Source organism: Ambystoma mexicanum, chromosome 2q, assembly GCF_040938575.1.
Source record: "Ambystoma mexicanum isolate Mex_15411 chromosome 2q, UKY_AmexF1_1, whole genome shotgun sequence".
NCBI classification, from domain to species: Eukaryota; Metazoa; Chordata; class Amphibia; order Caudata; family Ambystomatidae; genus Ambystoma; species Ambystoma mexicanum.
Window position 1 is genome coordinate 877194500 of NC_090924.1, and position 25647 is coordinate 877220146.

At 47.4% G+C, this 25647-nt stretch overlaps 1 protein-coding gene across 8 annotated transcripts in view; it reads left to right on the forward strand.

The window, feature by feature from the left end:
- Window positions 1-25647, forward strand: part of ABI1 (abl interactor 1) — an 816248-nt gene that overhangs the window by 597572 nt on the left and 193029 nt on the right. For all 8 annotated transcript variants that reach the window (XM_069648123.1, XM_069648125.1, XM_069648127.1 and 5 more), the window contains exon 6: window positions 20356-20456. In XM_069648123.1, the coding sequence (XP_069504224.1) occupies window positions 20356-20456 (101 nt within the window). The remainder of the gene's footprint in view (window positions 1-20355; window positions 20457-25647) is intronic.

Here is a 25647-nt window from a genome sequence, read left to right on the forward strand (position 1 = left end):
GAAGTTCCGGATGGTCATCCTCCAACACGTCTTGGGTCAACTGGAGGAGGGCGATTTCCTGTCGTTGTTGGATTTGGAGGATTCCTACTTCCATATCCCCATCCTAAAGGGACACCGAAAGTTTCTCAGATTCGTGGTCCAAGGGCATCACTACCAGTTCAGAGCCCTTCCCTTCGGATTGAGGTCGGCACCCAGGGTGTTCACCAAGTGCCTCGCAACGGTGGCGGCGCGGCTGCGCCTAGAGGGGATCCACGTCTACCCCTACCTGGACGACTGGCTCATCCGAGCAAAGACGAAGGAGCTCGCCGTGGAGCACACGGCAAGGACCGTCCAACTACTCACGGACCTGGGATTCTCCATAAACTACGCCAAGTCCCACCTGGTGCCCGCGCAAGATGCACTGTTTCTGGGAGCGAAGCTCGACACAGTGTCGCTTCTGGCCTCTCCGTCGGAGGAAAGGACGAGGGCCATCTTGGGCAAGGTGCAGCGGATGCTGGTTGCGGACGCGGCCAGGGTGAGGTCCATCAAGTCCCTCCTCGGAATGATGTCTTCTTGCATTTATCTCATCCGCCTGTGCAGGCTCCGGATGCGCCCGTTGCAGGAGTTCCTGGACGCGCGGTGGATCCAGACGAGGAGAGGATCACACTCGACGAGAGTTTCCGACGAGCGATCTGGTGGTGGGGCACCCGCACGCATCCGACGGCGGGCATGGACTTCCAGACCCCGGGCCACCAGAAGACAGTGACCACGGATGCCTCCCTGGAGGGGTGGGGAGCGCACACCGAAAACCTGCACGCGAGGGGTCTTTGGCTGCCGGCGGAGAGGTCCCTCCATATCAACGTCCTGGAACTCTGTGCAGTGTTTTGGGCCCTCAGGTCCTTTCTTCCGTACCTCAAGGGCAAGGTGGTGAGGATCTTCACCGACAACACCACCACCATGTTCTACATCAGGAAGCAGGGCGGTACCAGATCCCCAGCCCTGTCCAAGGAGGCACAGGATCTGTGGCATTGGGCCGTCGCCCAAGGGATGTTTCTGGTGCCGTTTCATCTGGCAGGAATAAAAAACACCATCGCCGACTCGCTCAGCAGAGAGCTGCGCTCGTGCCACGAGTGGGGAACTACGACAGGATCTAGTGGACCGCCTCTTCCGATGGTGGGGCACACCCCAGATCGACCTGTTCACGACGGCGACGAACTCCAAGTGCCGAAGGTTCGCCAGCAGGTTTCCCCAGCCGAGGAGCATGGGCGATGCTTTCTCGTTCCCCTGGGAGGGCCTGTTCCTATATGCGTTCCCTCCATTGCCGCTGCTGATCCGGCTCATCAACCAGCTCAAGAGGTCACGGTGCACAATGATCCTCGTCGCACCTGCGTGGCCGAGGCAGATATGGTTCCCAGACCTTCTGGACTTGTCAGCGTCCCCGTCAATCAAACTGCCAGTGGACGCGGATCTTCTCTCCAGGGAAGGAGGCGCCATCCTCCATCACGACCCGGAGTCGCTGAACTTGCAGGTCTGGCTCCTGCAGCGTTAGAGTTTGGAGGTTACGACATACCGGCCGACTGCAGAGAGGTTCTTGCAAAGGCCAGGGCGTCCTCAACTCTTAAATGCTACGGACACAAATGGAAGAGGTTCTCTGTCTGGTGCCACGCACAGAAGATTAACCCTCTACGGATTACGGCTCCCCAAGTACTGCCGTACCTGCTGACGCTGGCCAAGGCTGGACTGGCGCACGCTTCCATCAAGATTTATCTTGCTGCGATCTCCCGATGCACCAGAACCACGGGACGGTCGTCTTTGTGGTCTCATCGTCTGGTGAAAGAATTCATGAAGGGACTGTTCAGATCGTTCCCGCCGGCGTGGGAGCTCAACGTGGTGCTGACCAAGCTCATGGGCCCTCCGTTCGAGCCTCTGCACTCGGCTCCGTTGAAGTTCTTGTCATGGAAAACAGCGTTTCTTGTGGCCATCACCTCCGCACGACGGGTGGGAGAGATCCAGGCCCTTTCCTGCAAGCCCCTGTACTTGTCTTTTCACGACACGAGGGTAGTGCTCAGGACGCACCCCTCCTTCATGCCCAAGGTGCCTTCGGACTTCCACCTCAACGAACCCTTGGTGTTGCCTGTTTTCTTCCCGTCGCCTTCATCGCCGGCTGAAAGGACTTTGCACTCGCTGGATGTGGCTAGAGCGCTAAAGTTCTACGTGGACCGCACAAAGTGTTTTCGGAAGACGTCACAACCTTTTGTGAACTTTGGACCTGTCAATCAGGGGAAGGCTCTCTCGAAGGCTTCCATTTCCAGATGGCTCTCCGGCTGTATCATGTACTGCCATCGGTTGGCAAACCGACCACTACCTGGCTGTCCGAGTGCCCATTCCACCAGAGCGATCGCAGCTACCACGGCGTTCCTATCTGGTGTGCCCTTGCTGGACATCTGCAGGGCTGCTACGTGGAGGTCTACGCACACCTTCACGAAATTCTACTGCGTCGATTGGGATTCCAGGGAGGAGTCCAGGGTCGGCCAATCAGTGCTGCGCAACCTGTTCGCCTAAGGTGAGCCTGGTGAGGAGGTAAGAATTGCTTAATGTTGAGTTTTGATGTAATGCTTAATGTTGAGCCTTTGCCACCTCCCGTGGTTGTGCATGTGTGTACTGCTATGTATTCTTTTATTCATGAGCATGTGAATCCATGCCAGACCCCATGCTGGAGAAAGAACAAGTTACTTACCTGTAACTGTTGTTCTCCAGCATGGGTCTGGCATGGATTCACATGCGAACCCTCCCGCCTACCCCTCTGCGGCTCTTCACTTGGTCATACTGCCTCTTCACGTGCTACCAAATCTGAAGATGGCTGCCAGAGGCGGGGCTTAGGGAGATGGCAGTCATTGGCTGTGGTCAGTATGACGCAGAGATCAGTAATTGGTTACTACTACGAAAGACAGATCAGAAACGAAACTGATACTGATTTTTCTTTACCGAGGATTCCCAGCCTGACGACGGGGAATATTCATGAGCATGTGAAACCATGCCAGATCCATGCTGGAGAACAACAGTTACAGGTAAGTAACTTGTTCCTTACACTATTTTGAGCAGATGTCATAAGTGCAGTGAGCGTAATAGTAGGTTGCAGAGAATTAATAGACCTGGAAACAAAAACATGAAAGCACAGGACAAAAAGAACTTGTAGTAGGATGGCTCATTAATTGTCCCATGGAGGTTTCATAAATCGGCGCACCAAGTTCATTATTCGATGCCGGACGGAGGAGCCTGAGAAACTTAGAAAGAAAAACCACAGCGTTTTCCAACACAATAACGTTGTATTTATGTTTGCGGTCGCTTCAAAAGCGACCGCAAACATAAATAAGTTTTTAAAGCTGCGGTTTTATTTCCAAGTTTTCCGGGCTCCTCCAACCCGGAAAACTTATAAAAAAAAACTGCAGCTAGTGCTTATTTTTTGTAAAAAAAAATAAATAGCACTTATCGAGATTCAGCTGCAGCTTTCCTGCTCTGGTCTCCGGTCCGCGTCCTCCGAGTCCCAGCACTAATGAAGGGAAAGCCACCCAGCGGTAGACTTTGTTTACTACAGCTGGCTGGCTTTTCCTTCATTAGTGCCGCAAAAGCCAGCACAGGAGGGCCTCCATTTCACAAAATGGCTGCGCCCCTGTGCTTGCTTTTTCAAATTTTGAGCTTGAATAGCTCAAAATTTTACATAGGAAGTTTTAAAATGGAGGATGCTAGTATTTTTTTTTTTTATGTGGCCTATCTATTTTTTAAATAAAAATTTTTACTAGACCATCCCTTTAAGTCATTGGCCCGTGAGTGTTCAGACAGAACGCTACCTCCGAGGAACGACGGTAAGAGCTTAGCAGCTTTACCCCTGGATGTTGTACTCCCCCCTCCCCCCCCCTTTGTCTCCTCCCACGTACAGTACCAACCCATGCACCAGCACAGGCTTATCATGCTCCCACTTAACAGGAGGGGGAACGACCTCATCAGGTATTAATTAATAACTCTCATTCCATCATGCCCACCACGCCCAGCGCAAGTGACGCCCCCATTCTATTCAATTTGATCGGACTGGTTCTGCACCCGACCAGCAAGATAACAATTATGGCCCTTTAGGTCACGAGCGTAAGAAGGTAACAGCTACCATTACTTGCATAATTTCACTGCTACCCCATTTATCTTGCCTTTAACTTAACACCCGCTCCCTGCTTAAACACTCTGTGGAAATAGCAGCATATATTGAAGAGCACGATATTGACATTTGCGCCCTCACTGAAACTTGGGCACGTAGTGCCGCAGGCCCCTCCCTCAATTTGGCGGTTCCGGAAGGTTACTCTATGCTTAGAGCAGATCGGCCCATCGGGAGATGGGGAGGAGTGGCGTTGATTTTTAAATCCCATATTACCATCTGGGGGGAAACAGCTAATATTGAAGGCATTGAATCCTTGCAGATTAAGATCGGCATCAATGCTGAGGCTACTCTCAACCTATTGCTATATAGGCCTCCATCACATTCCGCAGACTTCCATCACCGCCTTATCCAACCACCTGGTGGCCTGCTTGAAACCCCTCTCTAGTTTCATTGTCATGGGCGACTTCAGCTACTGGCTCTGCCACCAGGGTGACCGTAGAGGGTCAGATCTGGAGTCTGCCATGGGTTCCTTGGGCTTTACTCAACATAATCATTACCCGTCTCATCTTGGAGACACTCTTGACAATGTGACCATAAAAGATCTGACCACTACCCCTTGTCTGTGGTCAGACCACTCACTATTTTGTCAATTTTACTATTTGTTCAGCTTTTCCTGACAAACGCAAAAGCAAAGTTTCTCCACCCATAAAGGGCCATAACCCCAAACTACGCAAAAAAAAATTCCCCTTTGGTCACTCATTTGATATATGCTCCTGTGTGAGTCGTCTATTGAAAAAAAAATAGGACTTCCTAAAGAAAACCCACTTGACTACAGGCCCATTACAAACTCGGCTTTTCTGATGAAAATATTGAATCTGGTCGCATACAGATAGCTAAACATATCGAAAGTTACCCCATCTTAAACTGCCGACAATTGGGATTCAGAGCTGGCCATAGTACAGAAACAGCCCTCCTGGAACTCAAATCTAGGCGTTTATCTAATATCGATAAGGGAGAGGCCACCATGCTCATGCTGCTATATCTTTCAGCCGCTTTCGACCTGGATGACCACTCGTTGTTGGTCACCAGGCTCGAACAAGTGGCAGCATTCTCCTCAGAAGCCTCTCGGTGGGTAGCTTCCTTTCTTCAGAACCGGGTCAGCTGCGTTTGTTCGGATATTGCCAAAGCAGCCTCGGCACTGATTAAATATGGAGTCCCCCAGGGTGCAAGTCTCTCGCCTTGTTTCTACAATATCTTCACTGTCCCCTTTTTTACTATGTTGGAGCAAGAAGACATATGGTTCACTAATTTTGCGGATGATACACAATGTATCATCCCCTTGACTGATGACCATGTACGAGACGAAGATTGCATCAACAAGTCTTACACTTGTATTGAAAATTGGATGGTGCAAAATGGACTTGCACTAAACGGATCCAAAACCGAGCTCATGATTGGGGGGTCTCCCAGTCGGATTTCTAAGTTAGACCCCAGGTACAGAAACTTTCAGCTCGGTGAAGTCAAGATTGACACCCTTAAGAGGTTAATTCCTAGGGGGTAATCATTGACCAGCACCTTTTTATGAAGGCTCATGTGGGGAGTGGAGTTTCGGGTGCGGCCTACTACCTTAAACCTTTTACAAACCTCCAACCTATGATCTCCCAAAATAATGCAGAAACGTTGGCTAGAGCCATAGTGGGAATCTAAAATGGACTACTGCTGCAGCCTGCTGACTGGTATCAGTGAAACTGAACTAAACAGACTTCAGCTTTTTCAAAATGGAGCAGTGAGGGTTGTTACAGGTCTAGCCAGTCGGGACCATGTTACGCCAGCCAGAAGATCTTTGCACTGGCTCCATGTAGAGGCGAGAATTCGCTATCGCCTCCTCCTTATCACCTTCAAGAGCCTCTTGGGCGTTATGCCTCGCTATCTGAACGATCTCATCACGTCTAAGAGTATTTCTCGATCTCTTAGATCTAATGAGACTAAAACGCTTATGATTCCGAGAAACAAATCTAAAAAGGCTGAAAACTGAGCTTTTTCCATAAAAGCCCCTGCAGCTTGGAATCGCCTGCCGCTTGATCTTAGGCTGGAAACCAAACTCGACCCCTTTAAAAGAATAAAAAAGCTCAAAACCCTGCTGTTTGATTAACATCTCTGCACCAGAACTTGACCTTTTGATCGCATGTGGATCTGTTTATTTGTTGTACATTGTCCTGTCCGGGCCATCATGCCCACGGGTCCGTTGCGCATTATAAGTTAAACTAAACTCATGTGTCTCATACTTTCGTGGGTAAGGTATCCTCTTGCCCAGTGGTCGAAGTGTACAAAAAGTAGTAGTGGAACTACGTTCAATCAGGGACGTCATTTACGGGTCGCCAGAGGTCGCAAGAGCAACCTCTGCTAATTGGCTGGCGACCTCTGTCATTCTTTTGCGACCTCTGGATTTTATCCAATCAGAGAATGCAGGGGGAGTGGCCACAGCGGTTCCATCCTCGGCAGATTCGCCTCACTTTCACAGCAGCACGTGTGATTTATTTCCGCTCATCGTGGGTGGCTGCGTGCAGTCAGAGTGAGCTCCTGAGGTAAAACATAGTAAGTGAGGGGTTAGTGTGCTTTAGTCTCTTCTGGGTTGGGGGGACGGTTGCCGGTGGGTCCTTGTGTGTGGTGTGTGCAGTTCAAGCCTGCGCCCTGGCAGGGCCGTGGCGCCGGCACAGACGGGACACTTTGCCCAGCCCGTCCCGATCAGCTGTGACTGCTGCATGCAGGTGCGCCCATTCTGTGTGGGCCGGCCGTGACACGCAGCCATTAAAGTGTTTTGGGAGCAGCAGCAGCTTACTTTTTTTTACATACTTACTTAAAAAAAAAAAAAAAATGCTTCAGCTGTTACACCGCCTTAAAATGAATATGTTCATGCCACACTAAATTAAGTAGTGAATCCAATATACCGCCTGTTCTTGTGACTAACGAATTATTAACGCCAGGATGTCAACAGAACAGGGCAGCGTGCAACTCAAAGAAACACATAAGGTATTCTAATTTGTCCAATTGCTGTTTACCCCCACCACGCACAAAACACACAATGCGTTCCGTGAAACATTTCTAAACACGTTTTGTTTCTATTTTCATTACTAAAGGGGCATTTTTTTTTAAAATCAAAGGCCTTCTTTTGCAGCTTGTAGAAAAGATGAATTATTTCTTGCCATTGAAACATTGTAATGGGTCTCACCCAGACGTAGACACACGGAACAATCAACACCCCCATTTCATTTACTGGGTTCAAAAACTTCCCCCAGCTTCTCCATCCCCTGCCCCGTCCCGCCAAGTTGTTGTGATGCTAAAACAGCACACTGCTACACCACAACCAACGTGCTGGCTAACCCTTCCACACCAGTTGCCCGCTAGATTTGCAAACACAATCTACACTTATATAATAATTCTATAGACTAAACAAATCGCGCATGCCACACATTGCAGATAAACTTGTTATGTGCAATTGAACACGTGTTGTGCTACACCGATATCCACAATTAAACATAACTTTGCACTGTTAACTTGAAACACTTCCGCCCAACTACTTACCAGTATATCACACCTGCATTCAGTTCCTCTACATTACTCTGTGCAGCCAATGAACAGCTTTGCACAGACGAGTGCAATTTTGGGGCCCACAGTTGCAGGGCTCTTTGCTCAACTATGTAAAAGGACCAGACGGTGACTTGGAAGCCTTGCAAATGCCAACACTAAACAGCATGGTGAAAGGTTCCACACAGGTTTGGTACCTTCAAGTATTGAGGGAGAGATGGACTAGGGAGCTATGGAGTGACGTGTACACGTGCGTAGTTAATACCCTGGGAACCAGAAAACAGACAATGCTTTCCGAAGGCCCCCACTTCTGGTGTCGGCGGCCGGGTCCAGTCGGCCGATATATCACCAGTCCAGGTTCATTTTTGTAGTAAATTAAATGCTCGGCAGGGTTTTTATACCACCCCTTACCCATGCCTGCACGTTGCTAAGCTGACAACCGATTTAAGGTGATCATGGCACACACCTTCTTCCCCAAACGTTTTGATAAGAAAGCATCACGCACGGTGCTCTGCTCCCAGTGGCACAAATAGGGTTTCCCAGCTTGATGGACCCTGCAACGGCCCGTCTCTGCACACAAAGTCCCGTACAGTAAGAGAATGCGTTTTACTTTTCCAGCATGAGGCAAAGGCATCACATAAGTTTCTTGCGCTCTGTCGGGCATGAGGCATCGTGGGCTGGGGAGTGCATTCTTTCGTGGGATTTTAGGCGTGATAAACAGGCCACAGTAAATAACTGACACCGGACCTCCGTCGGATTGTCTGGACTGGGCATAGAAAAGGGAAAAAGTGCTTGGATCCTGCTGCCTGCCAAATACTAGAATTCTGTGATTTGCATATCATTAGCAATGGACTGGGAGCTTTACTCCGTCCTTTCGACATTTTAGCTTCAAGGGACGGGCAGAGCAATGTGTAGGGTGCGTGTGGTAGGGTAGTGCAAGGGCAACGAGAGCCATGAATGAGTACATTTAGGACGGACTGTCACTACCCAGTGTTCGGTCTCCTGGCTCTGGTCTCTGCCTATTTAGTCTCTTGATGGTGTAGAGTTGCTGGTGCTAGTTCTTTCTGGAGTCTTCAGTGAGATCGCCAATCATTAAGATTAGCTGTGTTTATATCCGTGAACACACAACCATACTGTTATCTGGTTTGCCCTGAGCGGTACTGGGTTGACTTGGTCTGTACTTTTGAGAGGTAACGACTGGCTTGCTGGTAAATCGGATCATCCAGATAACACATGTTTCATGGGGGGGCTTTATGGCTAGCTTTTAATAAAATGGGCCAATGAGCCTGTGCACTCACCCGCCCCAGTATCATCCAAGCTGTAAACCTTTCAAAGCAACTTGGCTAAATTTATAAGCAGACATACGCGACTACACGGGATGTAGCGACAGAATATGCGTGCAACACCGCACCAATTGTCTATGTATTCAAAGTGTCTTGTGAACCTCTCAGCACCCTATTTAATGACAAAAGGGTAGTTAGTGAATGTATGGCACTTTTATGTGGGTCAATGCAAGTAAGGCAAAGCAAGATAGCGTTTTCTTCTTCATTTTAAGGAAAAGAGGTAGAACACTGACGAGATACATGACAATGATCAGGTAGCAGTATTTGCCAATGCACTAATCACACCCATTTTAAACTTAGCTCTATGTTCTCAAGTGGATGAAAATCGGAGACGTCTGGCTGATTTGTGACATATGATGATATGATGATTTCTTTATTGCACATGCGCACAACGATGGACGCGTGTTCATTGTTCTTCTACGCGCATAGCTATTTTTAGACTAAGCTCAAGCGCGCAAAGGGCATTAAATCCACGGACTATCCTGCTGTTGTGCTGTGGCTGCAGCTGCAATCCCGCTATCAGCTTTCTATCAGCTGTTGAAGTGCGAGGAGAGCGAGGTGCCGCCCATAGACACTGAAGGAGTGTGAAAGGAAAGGAAAGAGCGCCGTAACGCTGATTTGGCTCCGCCCCTGACCCGCCCCCTGCCAAGGGCAACGCCTCCAGGAAGTACTACAAAGTGACTTCCCAAGCACCCTTGCGGCGCTAAGCCCGAGCACGCAAAGGGCATCGAATCCACGGACTATCCTGCTGTTGTGCTGTTTAGCTGCTGGGCTGCTCGCTGTGACTGTACTATCTTCTACAGCTAGCAGTCATGCGAGGCTGGACTGATATAATAAGCCTTGCACAGAGGAGCTGCACGACAGTATGAAACCTGCTGCTGCACATATGGAAGTATCGGGAACAGCTTCGAGAACTCGCCTTCAGGTAAGGCAAAGATTTGCATCCCTCCCAGAAGTGAATGGAAGTCCCGAGCATGCGCTAATAATGCCAGTGCTCAAACAATCCCGCTTACCCTTCTGTACCAAGAAGCGGAAAAGCTTATCTGTGGGGGCCACCACGGCCGAGACGGCTAGCGATAAACCTCAAATGTTGGGCTTGGTAAAGGAAGACTCGATGCAATTAGCACCAAAATCACCTGTTCAACCTATGGCTTGTACAGTCCCCACTCCAGGAACGACCATGAGTCAATTTTCCACACCCCTCGCAGCAGCGAGTTTGCATGAGGAGGGTATTGATCAGGTGAAGGAGACAGATTGAACTACTGGTGAATCAGAGGAGCTTAGCCAAATGGACTATATTGCGCCCGTAGAAGACCAAGAAAAAAGTATGGATGAGAGAAACCAGACTGTAGGGGTCTTACCCGAGAAAGCCTCAGGCACTACGGCCAACCTAAGTCTTGAAAAGACGACGGAAACATTAAATCCAATTAGCAAACTTGGTGCTAGGAGTGAACTGCTTTGCTCGATTCCACCTTTAATCTCCCCAAGAAGGGATAATGATGCCTTTAACATGCCGACTAACGACCTAGTCAACAATGGAACTACACCTAGAGTTGACATATGCAAGAGCATGTTGGATGAACATATCAGTCCAGCAGAGGCAAGGAATTCCCCTAACCAGATCATAAATGAAACCACAAACAGATCACTACTGACATAGACTGTGTGGGAAAATGGAGACCAGTGGGACATAAGTGAGACGGTTATATGGGAGAAAGCCCTGCAGGATTCTACTAGTGAAATGGGCGAAAAATGTCAACATTCAAGACCCCTGGAGAAAACCCCAACGACAATCGATATCTTCCAGCCATATAGAGAAGATCATAGAAGTCATTTGGCCATGGATAAGAGTATTCACAAAAATAACGATTTAACAGATCAAGAGTCCCCTTCTCTGAGCCTAGATAAGGCTATGTCTGAGGCATCTTACATTAAGGGGACGTTCCCACCGAAGGCACGACTTGAAAAGAAAACCCTAACAGATTCCAGAAGAGAAACTCCAACAAAAACCGTAGGCACAAATGGAAATATAATGTTGCCGCCAGCTAAATTGAGTAACTCAAGTTTAGCTAACAAAATTTTGCAAGACATTACTCAACTGACTGGGAAAATTGAAAGAGAAAAAAGGAGGAGTTTCTCTTTAATAAGTGAGAGGATGGCAGAATTGGATAAGGAGCAAACTAAAGGGAGCTCTCTGGAGATTGAGGCTGTAGGAGCCGGAACATTTGCAACAGAATCCCAGAGAGACCATAGGTCAGTGGTCTTCAAACTTTTTGACCCAGAGCCCCCCTAAGAAAAATGTCTCCGGCCCAGGCCCCCCCTATAAACATGGACTCCAAAATTGTACTCGGTTGCGAACGGTTATCGCGCGCTGGAGTAGAATGGTGCCCCTAACGAAGGAGTGAATGCCAAACACCACGTTGTTTCAAAATCATTGCTTGCAATGATTCAAAACAGATTAGAGGACAAATATTTGTGAACAAAGCATTCCGATTTTGCTACAATACAGAGGACTCAACTAAAAATAGTGTTGGATATTTATTTCACAAAAACGAAAACACCCAATATTGCTGTCCTGTAGTAACATTTGCTATGCAAGTGCTGTAACAATTTGTTTCTCAAGTGCAGGGGAGAAGACAACAACCCTGGCACAAAAATTGTAAATACAAAAAAGTCACAAGAAATGGTCTCCAAGAATAAAAGATATTCCCGTGCCCTGCACACTAGGATACTTCTTCAGAGTAAATTCTTGAAAGAGGTAAGGATCATTAGAGCAGAGCGGTAATGATCATCACAATATGATAAATTTGAATGAAATATATCATACATTTTGTAAGTATTTTTAGGTAAATCAACTTCTTAGCGCTTCAAATGATTTGTAGATGGGCTTCAAGAAGAAACAGAATTTATTCTGCTTTTCCTGCTCAAAGCGTTGCCTTCATCAACAGCATTACTATTCAATTTTTCAGAATCCCAAAACCTGCTCGCCTCCTCTCCCCATGCCCCCTAATGTGGGGGGTTGCAGAGGGGTGAGGGGCGCAGGGGGGACCGGTGCTGCATTAATAACGCGGCTCCCCCCATGGCAGATTGCTGGGCTCGGTGTTAGGGTCGCAGTGAGAATTGGTCTGCGATGAGAAAGTACGTACAGCGCAACATGGCCGCGGAACGCAACCGTCCCAAGCCAGGACCTCTGAAGCAGATAGGCCACAGGGTTAGTGAGGGTAGACGCTTCAGGGCGGTGAAAACAAGATATTTTGGCGGGTGATAGCCCATTGAATCTTGTGCAGGTAAAGGACTTGCCATGAGTGACCTGAATCCACGGCAGTGAGACCTGCCAAAAGTGTTTGTATCGAATGGTATGTGTGGTGTAATGCCTAGACAGGTTTAGAAGCGACTACTGTGCAGGTAAGCAGTTTAGGAATAGATTGGGGGGTTGGGGGGGTGCGGTGTGAGGTTTACTGACTGAAAACTGCATGCTTGCTTACAGAGTGGATGTTAATAATGGTACCCCAACACACACAAAACGTTACAGCTACATATCATGCCTGCAGGGCAGTTTCAGTCCCCTGCTCCCCTCTCCTCCTCCGTGCCCCATGGAGGAGAGGAGGCGAGCGGGGGACCAAAACTGCTCTGCCGGTGCTGTATTAATAACGCAGCTCCCCCATGGCAGATTGCTGGGCTCCAGCAATCTGCCATGGGGGAGCTGCGTTAATACAGCACTGGCAGAGCAGTTTTGGTCCCCCGCTCGCCTCCTCTCCTCCATGCCCCCTAATGTGGGGGGCACAGGGGGACCGAGGCGAAGGGGGGACCGGTACTGTATTAATAACGCGGCTCCCCCGTGGCAGATTGCCACGGGGGAGCCGCGTTGTAAATAAATGGTCACTTATCTCTCACAGGCGGCGGCAGCAGCAGGAGCAAGGAACACAGCGACCATTCTCTTCTGGAAACTGAGCTTGCATGGGACTCGAGAGAAATCTCAAAGAATGAAAAAGCAATGGAAACAGAGGTATCGTGGGGAAGAAACCGGCTGAGACTCAAAGATCAGGTTATACCAATACTGGCGCAAGATTTCAAGGAAGCCGTAGAAAAGGGAGAGGAGGTGGTTGACTATAAATGGCTGCTGAAAGCCTTTGAGATCAAGTACGACTCATCTAAAGTGAAGCAGATAAAAAAGCAGCATGTCTTTGATGAACTCGTAGTCTCCAGACGGAAGTTATACAGAGAGGATCTCGGGCGTATTAAAAAGTCAGATAGCCGAGAGAAATGTGAGCTGGTAAGGAAATGCCGACAAATCTATAAGAATTGGCTGCGATCAATCCGCTATCTAAGAACTCAAAGAGACGCTGAACAAATGCTGGCAGCATTAACAACAAATAACACGAGAAGTACCTGGGATCTAATTAACAACAGAGATTCTAATCAATCGGCCATAGGTGTAAACCAAGTCTCTGAGAAAAACTGGTTCAAAGGAAAGACAAAGGAAAAAGTAGTAGAGAAAAGATTGGTGAACACTGCCTGGGCGCTGGACTTTGACAGAGAAGACATTCAAATGCTCATCAAAAAACTAAGCTCTTCTAGTGCTGCTGGCCCGGACGGCGTCTCTAATAAGATGCTGAAAGAAAATGTGGTAGGCTGGTCTGACCTAAAATACGCTCTTTTCAAACAAGTAGCGAAAACCAGACAAATTCCAACTACGTGGACTGAGGCCTACATCGTACCCATCTTTAAAAAAGGAGATCGTGGGAACCCAAGAAATTACAGGCCGATTGTGCTATTAGATTCCATCGGTAAGCTCTTTGCATCCATCCTTTTAAGGGATTTAAAGAAATGGGCAGCTCAAAACGGAATTTTGGATGAGAGACAAACTGCCTTTGTGAGTGGAGTTGGCACTTGCCTCAACCTGTTCCTGATCAATATATTAAAAGCAAAGGCCATAAAAGAGAAAACAACTACCTACTTGGCCTTTATTGATCTCGAACAGGCGTTCGATGGAATAAATAGAGAGCGGCTGTGGGCCAAATTGAGAAATTGGGGATGTCCAGCGGACCTATTGGAGGCAATTCAGGCCCTATATACTGACACCTCGATCCAGGTCCAAATCACGGCAAATGGAGGGCTTTCGAGGCAGATTAAAACAGCCTGGGGTATCAAGCAGGGATGCGCACTTGGCCCTTTTCTCTTTGCACTTTATATGGCTGACATGAAGATATCGCAAGACCAGATCCGTGCTTTCCCCCCGAAGGTAAATGGCATTGAGCTGCCATGGATGCTATATGCGGATGACGCTGTGTTTATAGATCAGACGCCTATAGGTCTCCAGCGTAGGATAGAGGCTTTCAATGAATATCTTAAAGCCAATGACATGAAAATAAATGTAAAGAAATCCATGATACTGACTATGAAATCAAGTCGTGGAAGGAAAACAGCAGGGAAAACTCAGACTTGGTCATTGGAAAAAGAAAAATTGGCGGAAGTAGCTACCACGATATACCTCGGGATAAGAATCAACAGAAATTGTAATGAACAGGCCCACTATGTCCGAATCAGAGAAAAACTCAAAGGTTTGGTTAATCAAGGCATACTTCTACATCATAGATATGGAAAATGTTCTCTGATGCCGATTATAACCTTTTATAAGCAAAAGGTAGTGGCCGTCATCGCATATGGAGCCGAGGCACTTGTAGCCCTAAGATGGAAAGTCTGGAACCTATGCGAATCCTATTTCTGGCGAAAGATCTTGCGGCTCCCAAACTCACTAACTTTGGAACTGATAAGCTCGGAATTGAGGCTTCAATCCATTACTTCAATTGCAACGTCGAAATCACTATCTCTTTACAGAAAGTGTATTTTGGCAATCCATCCTTGCCGTTCAGAATCCTAGCAAAGCCAGATGAATCCAGTGGTGACATTATCCTACAAGATTGGAAAAGTGACTGGAATGTGAGGCTACTCTGAAATACCTGGCGATCTCTGAAGAAACCCTGAAAAATAACCCAGAAAAGGCTAAAAGAACAAATCTGGAAAAAGATTGGGAGGAAACACAGGAAAAGAAATTATCGCGAAACCTATGTCATAATGTCATCTGGGAACGCAAAGCTCTGAACATGCTACCTCCGTATTTGATGAGATTTCCCTCACAGCACTACAGAGATCTGCTTATGCGATGTAGATTTAACATATGGCATTCGAGAGAAATAAAATGGCGAAGAAGGCAAATCGATAAATCAATAGCCTACTGCAGATTTTGCAGAAATAAGGATCAACTGGAAACTAAGGCATGTGATGTTAACCTGTTTGAACTTGACATCGAAACGCCAGATGCATATGGGAAACTACACGAGCTTGATCTTGGAGGAGAATGAAGATTATTATTGGGAAAGACTCCTCACAGCTGAGAAAGTGGCCGAACTCTGGATGCATTAAAATTTGTGGAATCCTTAAAATTGGAGGAGGGGGAGGCTGAGGTGGAAGTCGCTCAAAAAAAAAAAAAAAAAAAAATTAGGTTGAATTGACTGGAGGTATTTGGTCAAGAGGAGGTCATCTAGTGAATTTGAACTGGAATTGAACCTAATTTGGGGGGTTTGCACCTCTTGGGGGAAGGAATGTTAAAGGAATGTTAAAGGTTTAACTTTGTTTAACCAATAAAAAAAAAAAAAAATGATCCATTCTTGTATGAAATGTCGCAATGCAGTGATATCATAACCATATTTTTCTTAGTGTACTGAGGGATAATACTTTATGATGCCACTTCCTGTGATGTCACGTGGGGGCGGGGTCAAATAACATCACTTCCTGTGATGTCACTTGTGGGGGTGTGGCATTGTGATGTCACTTCCGCTACCCCTGGCATTTTGGTGAAATGACGTCCCTGCGTTCAATGCTGGCCTGTCCCCGCTTTCCACAAACCCCATCGCCAGGCTCCCTTCCACACGTAATCCAAACCCCCATACAAACACACCTGCCGTTTTAAGGGAATGTTCAGTGCACTGCACGGAAGTGCAAGTCTCAATTACTTCCTACACTTTTAATTTTAAAACGAAACTGTTCCAGAACGGTTTCTTTTTTTAAAAAAAGTATAGGGACAGTAAAACATTTTAAAAAGTAGAGACGCACCGCTCCCAACCGCTCCTGCCCACTTTGACCTCTGCTCTTGCCAAGAAGTTAAAGCCTTTATCTGCATATTACTGTCCCTAGGTCCTTGTGCCAGGTTAAGATGGCAGGCTCTTGTTAAGTTTGGAACTCGGCAGGTGTATCAGTGGGAGATCAAGCCTGAGGAACAGCTGGGCATAAATCTAATTCTCTAATGGTGTTGGAGGTATAAAGGCACCCGTTTTGTTTGTTAAACCCAGTGCTTCCGGTGCCAGTAATGGAAGTGTTCCTTTTTATCTATCCCGAGGATATTCTTACACGATTCGAAGGACTTTATTTGCCCCTTTGCAAACATTTGAGATAGGTTTTTCACATCCAGCCGCAATCCATTGAGAAAATGTAATTCTGTTTTATGCTAGGTGGAAGTTTGTTTTGAAACGGATGGGCGTAGTAGTAAACGGGTGTGAGGTTAGTGGCAGGGTTTCATTTACAGACTTTAGGACTTGATTTCTGCAGTTGTAAGTTGACATTATCTGCACTGGAGCACAGTCCGAGAAGTTTATCTCTCTAATCTTGGCATTATATAAGATGGGGAGCAGGCCATTGCTTACTAGTAAATAATAGATTCTCGAGTATATGTGGTGGGAGAGCTAGTGGAATATATAATTGTGCTCATTAGAAATGACATGCTGGCAAGACTCTTATCAGGTTGCGCTCCACAATTTGAATCAGTGTAGAGCTATTACCTCTCCCTCGAACAGGGCTAATAGCACGCTGAGGGCAGATCATTAACTGCGTATCAATGCCCCAGGTGAGCCACCATTTTAGTATCTCAATAGAAATATTGAAGGGGGTGGCGTTGATCCTATGTCGAGTGTATGCCCTTTGTTAACTCGTCCTTAACCCCTCAGCTATTGCTAATCTGGGCCGTGGCAGTGCAGAGGTCCTCCAGTTGAAGATCTACAGTGAGAATCTTCCATCTCCTCTCATGGGCTATCGTAATTGGTGACATTACATTATTTATCAGGGTTGTGCTTTGGGACCCTCACAAAGCAAGTCAACCTTGTGAACTCTGTCTAATGTATGCCATCTCTTCATTGTCTAATGTATGCCATCTCTTCATACTTCAGGCAATATCTCTTTTGAATAGTTAGAGCACCCAAACCTTAACCCCGATTCCTTCAGTTGCCCTCCACTAGTCTTCTTATTCTCAGGTTTTCTCTTCTCTGCCTGTTCTCTAAATCCACAATAACTGCATATGGCTAATGTCTGTCTTCCTGCAAAGATTGCATCATTTTTTTCTACGGCCCCGGTTTTATGTCCCTGGAGGGATCTGAATGCCCTATGTAGCTCTGTGGATTTCCATTTTAATGGAAAGAGTGATCTTTTAAACTGCCCAGACATTCTAGTAGATCCTGCTTCGTTAGCATAGATGACTGTTCTATTGACCACTTTTAACTTCAGTTTGCGTTGATGTTGGCGACACAGCTTTTCCCCTGTCATTTCCACTACCTGAGGCAGGTTTAGGAGACCAAAGTGAAGTCAGAGACTTTGTTCCATTTCCTCTCAGAGCACCCACAGTTGGCAAGCCACTCAGCCAAACGGATCCTCTTAGGGAGAAGACTATTACCCCTCGGGTAACCTACATGCAGTCCTGAAAATGATGTGAGACTGCACACTTATTCGCTAGATTCCCCTTTGGTTCATGCTTCACAGGTGTATGTTGCTGGTGGTCATTTGGTTCTGTCCCTATAAGCAACACCCAGTGTTGTCAGTAATGTTCTCTAGTGGCTTCTCTCGGAGCACAGTTGCCGTCTCCTGCATATGCAGCATCTCCACCGGTAGGTGCTGTGGAATTCACATTGGGTCCAGTGAGGGTGCTATCCTGGTTATTCCGATTCGCACTGCCAGCAGGGCAGCGTAGCCTCAGGGAAGCACGGTCACGGGAGCCCTGCCATCCGTGCCCTGGATCGCTCGGTTGGCAGAGCTCCTGTAGTGGACCAACCACATAGCAGCCGGGAGACCCGGTCTGTCTCATGTGCACTGGTGGTGCGTGGCCCCCCCGCAATGCTCACAGGAGCTCGGTGCATCCTGGGGACGAGCTTTCAGTTACCTGGTGGGGTTCACCACTGTATCTCCATGATCACCAGCCCAGTGATTGGAGGCTAGGGTGAGCCATGTTGCCATGCGCTGGACTGCGCATTTTGGACCTTGCACTGCACCACAGACCATCCAGTGCTGCCGACTCAAGTCTACCCAGGCTACATTAGCACAATATTGGCTGGCATGCACGCACCCTGTTCACCAGGTATTCTATATCGACAGTGCCTCACTCCTTGGTTGCTCTAGCAGGAAAGAGACGGCAAGTTACAACTGAATCGGCCGGAGCGTTGGCCACTATGTGTGCTGTCAGCAAACCTCCCCTTGTTACTGCTTTTAGCTTCCCACCACATCCCACTCCAACCCTTTAAATGCGCTTAACCTATATTGTGACATCTGAATTCAAATTACTTCCATTGCAACGTGTGACTGCTTCTCGGTTGAATGGATGGCTAGCACAATGCATTTCTTCTATGCTAGACCGAAATCTACTTTGAGGTAACCCACAACTAACAGCGGCCTGGCTCCTGATTCCTCAGTGGAACTTCACACAAGGATATGACCAACATCTTGAAATAGTTCACAGTAGGGCTCAACGCTCCTCTCGTACCATAGATCAGAGTGGAGAACTCCTCTTCTGCAGGCTGGATTCTTGGCTAGATCACTGCTGAGAGGCTCTCCAGTTGCCCGGATACTGAGAGAGAAACTGCCATTAGAGTGGTGCCAGTCCCTTTCAGTAAAGGGTATACTGTAAAGAATAATATAAACGTATTTAATTATTTGCCCTGTTTTTCTACATGCATAAATCGTATCCTTGATGATGCAATTTTCAAACTATTGATAAAATATGTGCTTTTATTTAATTTGTAGAACAGTTATCGATTATCCTCCAGGTTTGCCAAGCAAAGGGCTATTTCTTATTGACATAATCGTATTCAAGATGGCCACCCTATTTTCATGTTTTGAGTACAGATGAAGATTTGGCTATTGAATGGTTCAGGAGCATAGGCAAAGGTTTCCTGCAGGTTGTCACTCTTATGCCATTTCACTTCTGCCCACACTACCATGCCAATAGTTGTGCCTCATTAATTGCCACTACAGTGTCACCAAACGAAGTTATAAATGACATGAGAAGGACACCAAACTGTCAAATTAATTGTTACGTACTTCATGCTACTGAAGAAGTTAAAACGCCTGTCTCCTAGCTACAGTTTACCTGAAGGTGATATTGCGCTCTCACTGATCGGTGAAAAATGCCTTAATCCAAATGATCAGCCAGCACCAACTGGTCTTGCATTGGCACATGTTCTGACCCCCAAACCAGTCTGCTTTCTTTCATAGTTCTGATCGTCTGCAGTGAACAGAAATTATTCTGAAGATTTATAGTTGCAGGTAGGCACTTTTTTTTTCCTTTTTTTCAGAATGTATTTGAAAAATAAATGTTCTCAAATACGTTTTCGGCAAGAGTAGTAAAACACCAATGACAAAGGGATCGTCTGGTCCTTGTGCTGGCCTCGCAGTTGGAAAATATATTTGTTGGACGCTTTTATGCGTCGTTGGTGTACCCATGCTTATTTATATTGCAAAGCTTGCGAGAAAGTAGTATAAGCCATGCTGAGGTCATTTGAAAGTATTCAGGTTTGTAATTTTGCCTGAGTTGCAAAGATCCAAGTCTTTGACACTGTTTCATGGTGTCCAGCATGGCACACTGTTTGTGTGTAAAGAACATGTCAATATCATAAACTTAGTACTGATTTTAACAATCAAAGTGTAGATTCAGACACAGTTTAAATGGTTGATGTGTTTTTTGTTAAAACTATATGTGATTGCAGTTAGTTTGGAGCTTTTAAGCTTGCTTAATTGAATGCCATCATAAGCGTTATTCTTAATAAAATGTATAGTAATTTCAGTTCAAATGGATTGTGTTGTCAATGTATGCACATTATTTTAACTCTATCCCCATCAATTGAGTTAGTTGATTTCTATCGCTGGAATGCAGTGATGTGGTGTTATTGGGTTTGTGTATTTTTAGTGGCACTTGAGGGCTTTGCCTGGAGTCTTGTACTAAACAGCCATCTACCAATTGTGTGTTCTACCAATTGTGTGTTACAGTGGTAGCAGTGGAGGGAGTGGAAGTCGAGAAAACAGTGGAAGCAGCAGTATTGGCATTCCCATAGCTGTGCCTACACCTTCACCGCCTACTGTTGGGCCAGGTAATAAACTCGTTTTGTACAAATGTTTGGAAGCTAAATGACGTTTTCAGTGCCTTCTTGTCAGTGCACACATGGAGTCTTTCTCTGCTTTTGAAGCTTGACCATTATATGCACCAGTACAGCCACTATGTTGTGCTATACAGTTTTCTACATGCACATACATTTCAAACCTGCAGCAGTGGACCACAGGATACTGGTGAATCAAGGGGGGCGAACAGAGATCCATGATCGTTCCTTAATCCACCCCAAAATAGTTCTTTTCTAATTCCTCGTGTCATCATAAAACCATTTTTCAAATATAGCGTACTTCATTTCGAAGGGATTGTGTCCTCCGACGTATTCCTTATCTTTAATAGATAATCTCCCAACTTGCTGGCCTCGGAATTTTTTTTTTCAGTAGAGGGTGCTGCGCGTCGACGTCCCTCAAGCCGAGGTCCCTTGACGACCTCTGTATCGGCACCGATGTCGTCACGCGTATAAATAGACTCACGCAGCGTCCGTTGCTCAGTTCCATCTTTTCCGCACTTCGTGGGGCCTCGGAATATCATTGCTCAGTTCTTCAGTCAAATATATCATTATTCCTCGTGAATACCGACTCGTACTCGATGGCTTCCTCACCCGAACAGACGACTCCACGGTCCGGCTTCAAAAAATGTTGAGACTGTGGAAAGAAAATGTCATTGACGGATCCTCACAGGATCTGTTTATGGTGCCTGGGAATCGAGCACCATTGTTCGGAGTGCGAGGACTGCATGTCCATGACGGCGAAAGCCTTGAAGGAGCGTAAGGGGAAGCTCGAGAGAGGGAAGGCAGTTAAAACTTCTTCGAAAGTTTCGTCGGCGGAGTCGAGACATTCGTCTCCTCGCCATCACAAGAGACATTCTCGTTCTAGGTCTCGAAGCAGTTCCCCTCACTCTTCGAGATCTAAGCATTCAAAAAAGAGATGTCGAAGATTCCCTTCCTCATCTTCGTCTTCCGTTTCCCCAAGAAGGGTCTCCTGCCCCACAAAACATAGCTCTCAGGCTGAGTGGGAGGAATTCAGGAAAAAGATGCTAAGCGTCTTTGAGAAAGCGGCCTCGACCCCCTCGAAGACTGCTGAGGGTGATACCCTGGGTGAAAGACCCGTAAAATCAAAAAGCCGCGAGTCGCAGCACCCGGCAAAAGAAGCCACTCGAGAGCGTCACAAACCCTCGAGTAAAGGCAAAGTTGCGTCTTCGAAGATCCCCTCGACACACAGATCGGCATTGTCGATGCCGTTATCGGAGGGTTCTTCGACGCACAGGTCAGTCGAGTCGACGCCGTCTTCGACGCCGACATCCACGCCGAGAAAGGATAAACCCACGGCCACCTCACAGCCAGTGGCCATACCCAGAGCCTCGAGCACGAGAATGTCGTCGACAACCTCGAGTAGAATACCGATACTCTCGAGTTAATCGAGGCCTCTACCACCTTTCTCGATGCCTTTAACGTCGTCTACGTTTTCTCAGCCAATCATGATGATTTGGCTCCTTCTGCTCTGGAAATGGGATTTATACCATTTTTAAGACCTGATCACTCCAGAGTCTTATCTTCTATTTATGAAGAAGGGGAGGATTCGGATCAGGAAAGACCTTTTGAGTTGCAGGCATCTGCAACTCCTGCACCAGAGGAATTTACCTCTGAGGAAGGTAGGTTGAAAGACCTCCATGAATCCCTACAGAAAGCAAGTGGGTTGGCCACTTCCCCAGAAGTGGAATTTGCCACACCAGACCCAGAGGAACATACTGAAACCCCTTATAGAACCTTGATGGCAAGGATAATGGAGTTTATGGTGTGGTCCACACCCTCACCTGCTTTTCAGCAAGACGACCTCACAGACCTCTTGGTCAAAGGTCCACAGGAGGATCCTGTGGTGCCATTTCATGCAGCATTACAAGAGAGAATATTGGCAAACTGGGAAACACCCGAGGTAATCCCGGCGGTTAACAAAAAATTATCAGCTAAATATAGAGTGTCTTCTGCTGACCCTGAATATTTATCCAAACACCCAACTCCAGAGAGTATGATTGTTCCGGCAGCTACTTCAGCAGGTAGTAAATCGGCTTACCCTACTGTTCCACAGGATAGGGATGATAAGAGATACGACTCTATGGCCAAAAAAGTCTTTTCCGCATGTAGCATGGCGTTGAAATCCATCAATGCTACTTGTACGCTCGCAAGGTTCAGCCACACACTTTGGGAGTGTGCTTCATCAGCGGCTGACTGCCTCCCGGAGGGAGAAGAAAGGGAAGCGTTCCTAAACATCATCAAGGATGGTAAAGACGCTATGTGCGAATCCCTTCAAACTGGCATTGATTCTGCTGATGGCATCAGCAGGGCCATGGCGACAAGTACAACAACCCGGAGATTTGCTTGGTTGCGAAAGTCTGGTTTTGCTCCAGATGTGCAAAGCAGACTCTTGAATATGCCCTTTGACGGCTCTTCTTTGTTTGGTAAGAAGGCGGATGACAGTTTAGAAAAACTACAAACATCAAAGGCAGCAGCAAAATCCCTAGGAGCTGCAATCCGTCAGACACCATATCGCCCCTCAGGAACCTCTTGGAGAGGTAAGTCCTTTCGCTTCTAATCCGCATTCGGAAAAGGCAGAGGACAGCCGGTTCAAAGGGGTCCGAAAAAATTCACCCGAGGTGGACTGGGTAAAAATACAAAAGCCGCAGCAGCAGGTGCCTCTTTACCCTCGGCATCTGCATCAGCCGCCTCCAAACCGCTCTGAGGACTCTCTTCACAAAACACCAGTAGGGGGCAGGTTAACTCAACATCTGACGGAATGGCAGGCTATGACGCCAGATGCTTGGGCATTGGAGACAGTTGCCCAAGGTTACTGCCTGCCTTTTCTACGCATCCCTCAGGTTCATCCACCGGGGAACAGCTCTCTGAAAGTTCCAGATCCGCTCCTCTTGCAGGAAATTGTAGACCTGCTAGAGAAAGGTGCCATAGAACCGGTACCTGTAGTGGAGAGGAACAAGGGCTGGTACTCCCCCCCTACTTTCTCATACCGAAGAAAGATGGAGGACTGAGACCTATCTTGGATTTACGAGAATTGAACAAGTTCCTCAGGAAGGACAAGTTCAGGATGGTAACTCTCTCTCAGATCCTTCAGGCCTTCCAGCTCCAGGACTGACTGGTATCTGTGGACCTCCAGGATGCTTATTTCCATGTGCCAATCCATCTCAAACACAGGAAATACCTGAGGTTCGCAATTGGCGGCTCTCCTTATCAATTTCGAGTTCTGCCATTTGGGCTGACCTCCGCCCCGAGGGTCTTCACCAAGCTAATGTCGGTAGTGGCTGCAAGTCTAAGGAGGGAAGGGATCCACGTCTACCCCTACCTGGACGATTGGCTGATCAGAGCTGTATCTTCGGAACAAGCTCAGATCCAGCTAGATTATGTCTGCCACTTCCTTCACAAACTGGGCTTCTCCCTCAATTTAAAGAAGTCACAGATGATACCATCACAGACTCCAGTTCATTGGAGCGGTCCTGGACACTTCCCTGGGAAAAGCCTCGCCACCAGAGGTGAGGGCTCAAGATATTCTGCAGATGGTCACCAAGTTTCAAAATGCCCAACGTCCCCCAGCCTACGACTTTTTGAGGTTTCTAGGCCTCATGGCATCCTGCATCTTCCTTGTGCCAGAGGCTCGCCTGAGAATGAGATCTCTTCAGTGGGCACTGAGGACTCAGTGGTCGCAATTCTCAGGGAGAATGACAGACCTCCTTCAGATTCCAGACAAGGTGGCTTGAGACCTTCAGTGGTGGGCCTGCCAGAAAAACATCTTGAAGGGGGAACTGTTTTGGCAACCATGGCCGGAGATAACAGTAGTCACAGATGCCTCACTCACGGGGTGGGGAGCCCATACCAACGACTTGACCATCAGCGGTCGTTGGTCTCCATCGGAGTCCAGACTACATATCAACCTGTTAGAGCTGAGAGCAATCAGACTAGCGCTGAAAGCTTTTCTGCTATCTGTACAGGTGAAGAATGTCCTGATAATGACGGACAACACAGTGGCCATGCACTACCTCAACAAAAGAGGAGGCGTAGGATCACTGCCACTGTGCAGAGAGGCATTGCAGCTCTGGTTTTGGGCAATTCAAGGAGGAATCTCTAGCGGCAGTTCACCTAGCCGGAGAGAAGAACTTGACGGCAGACACTCTGAGCAGGCAGGGCACAGTCTCCCACGAGTGGGAACTAGCTCAGGAAGTCCTTCGGGAGATCTTCGCCCTTTGGGGAACCCCTCAAGTGGATCTGGTTGCCACCAGTACCAACTAAGTGCAATCTGTTTTGTTCAAGGGAATTCCCCCCGAGAGGAGCTCTAGGGGACGCGTTCGTAGTGGACTGGGAGTTTCCACTCCTGTACGCGTTTCCACCAGTCCCCGTCATTCCTCAAATGATCAGGAGGTTGAGAAGATTCCGGAGAACCATGATCCTAATTGCCCCAGACTGGGCCAGGAGAACGTGGTACCCGGACCTTCTGGACATGTCCATCGGCCCTCCAATTCGTCTTCCACTCAAGGAGAATCTTCTCTCACAGAAGGGAGGTCAGGTTCTCCATCCAGACATCAGAACCCTCAACCTTCACGCCTGGCTTCTGAAAGGTTAAGATGCAAGGAGTGGGACATCCCTGATGACATCATGGAAGTGTTGCTTTCGGCCAGAAGGCCAGCAACAAAGTCTTTATACCGCTGCCGTTGGAACACATTTTGCAGCTGGTGTAGAGAAGAGAATATCGACCCATTTTCATGTGGTACACCAACGGTGTTATCCTTTCTACTCTACTTGGCAAATTCAGGCCTTCAAGTTGGCACTATCAAGGGCTATCTCTCAGCACTATCGATCTTCAAGCGCACTGCAGAGGAGCCTTTGTATTTCAAATTACCCTTAGTAATACAATTTCTAAAGGGATTTACTAATGTCTACCCTCCAAGACCTTTCCAGGTTCCTTTATGGGACTTAAATTTAGTCTTACATTTCCTGATGGGTACTCCTTTCGAACCACTCCACTCTTGTTCGCTAAGATTTCTCCCTTAAAACTGTCTTATTAGTGGCTTTAACATCTGCTAGAAGGGTGAGCGAATTACAAGCTCTATCTTGTAAACCCCCTCATACAATTTTTCATAAAGACAAAGTTGTCCTACAGGTGAAGCCTAATTTC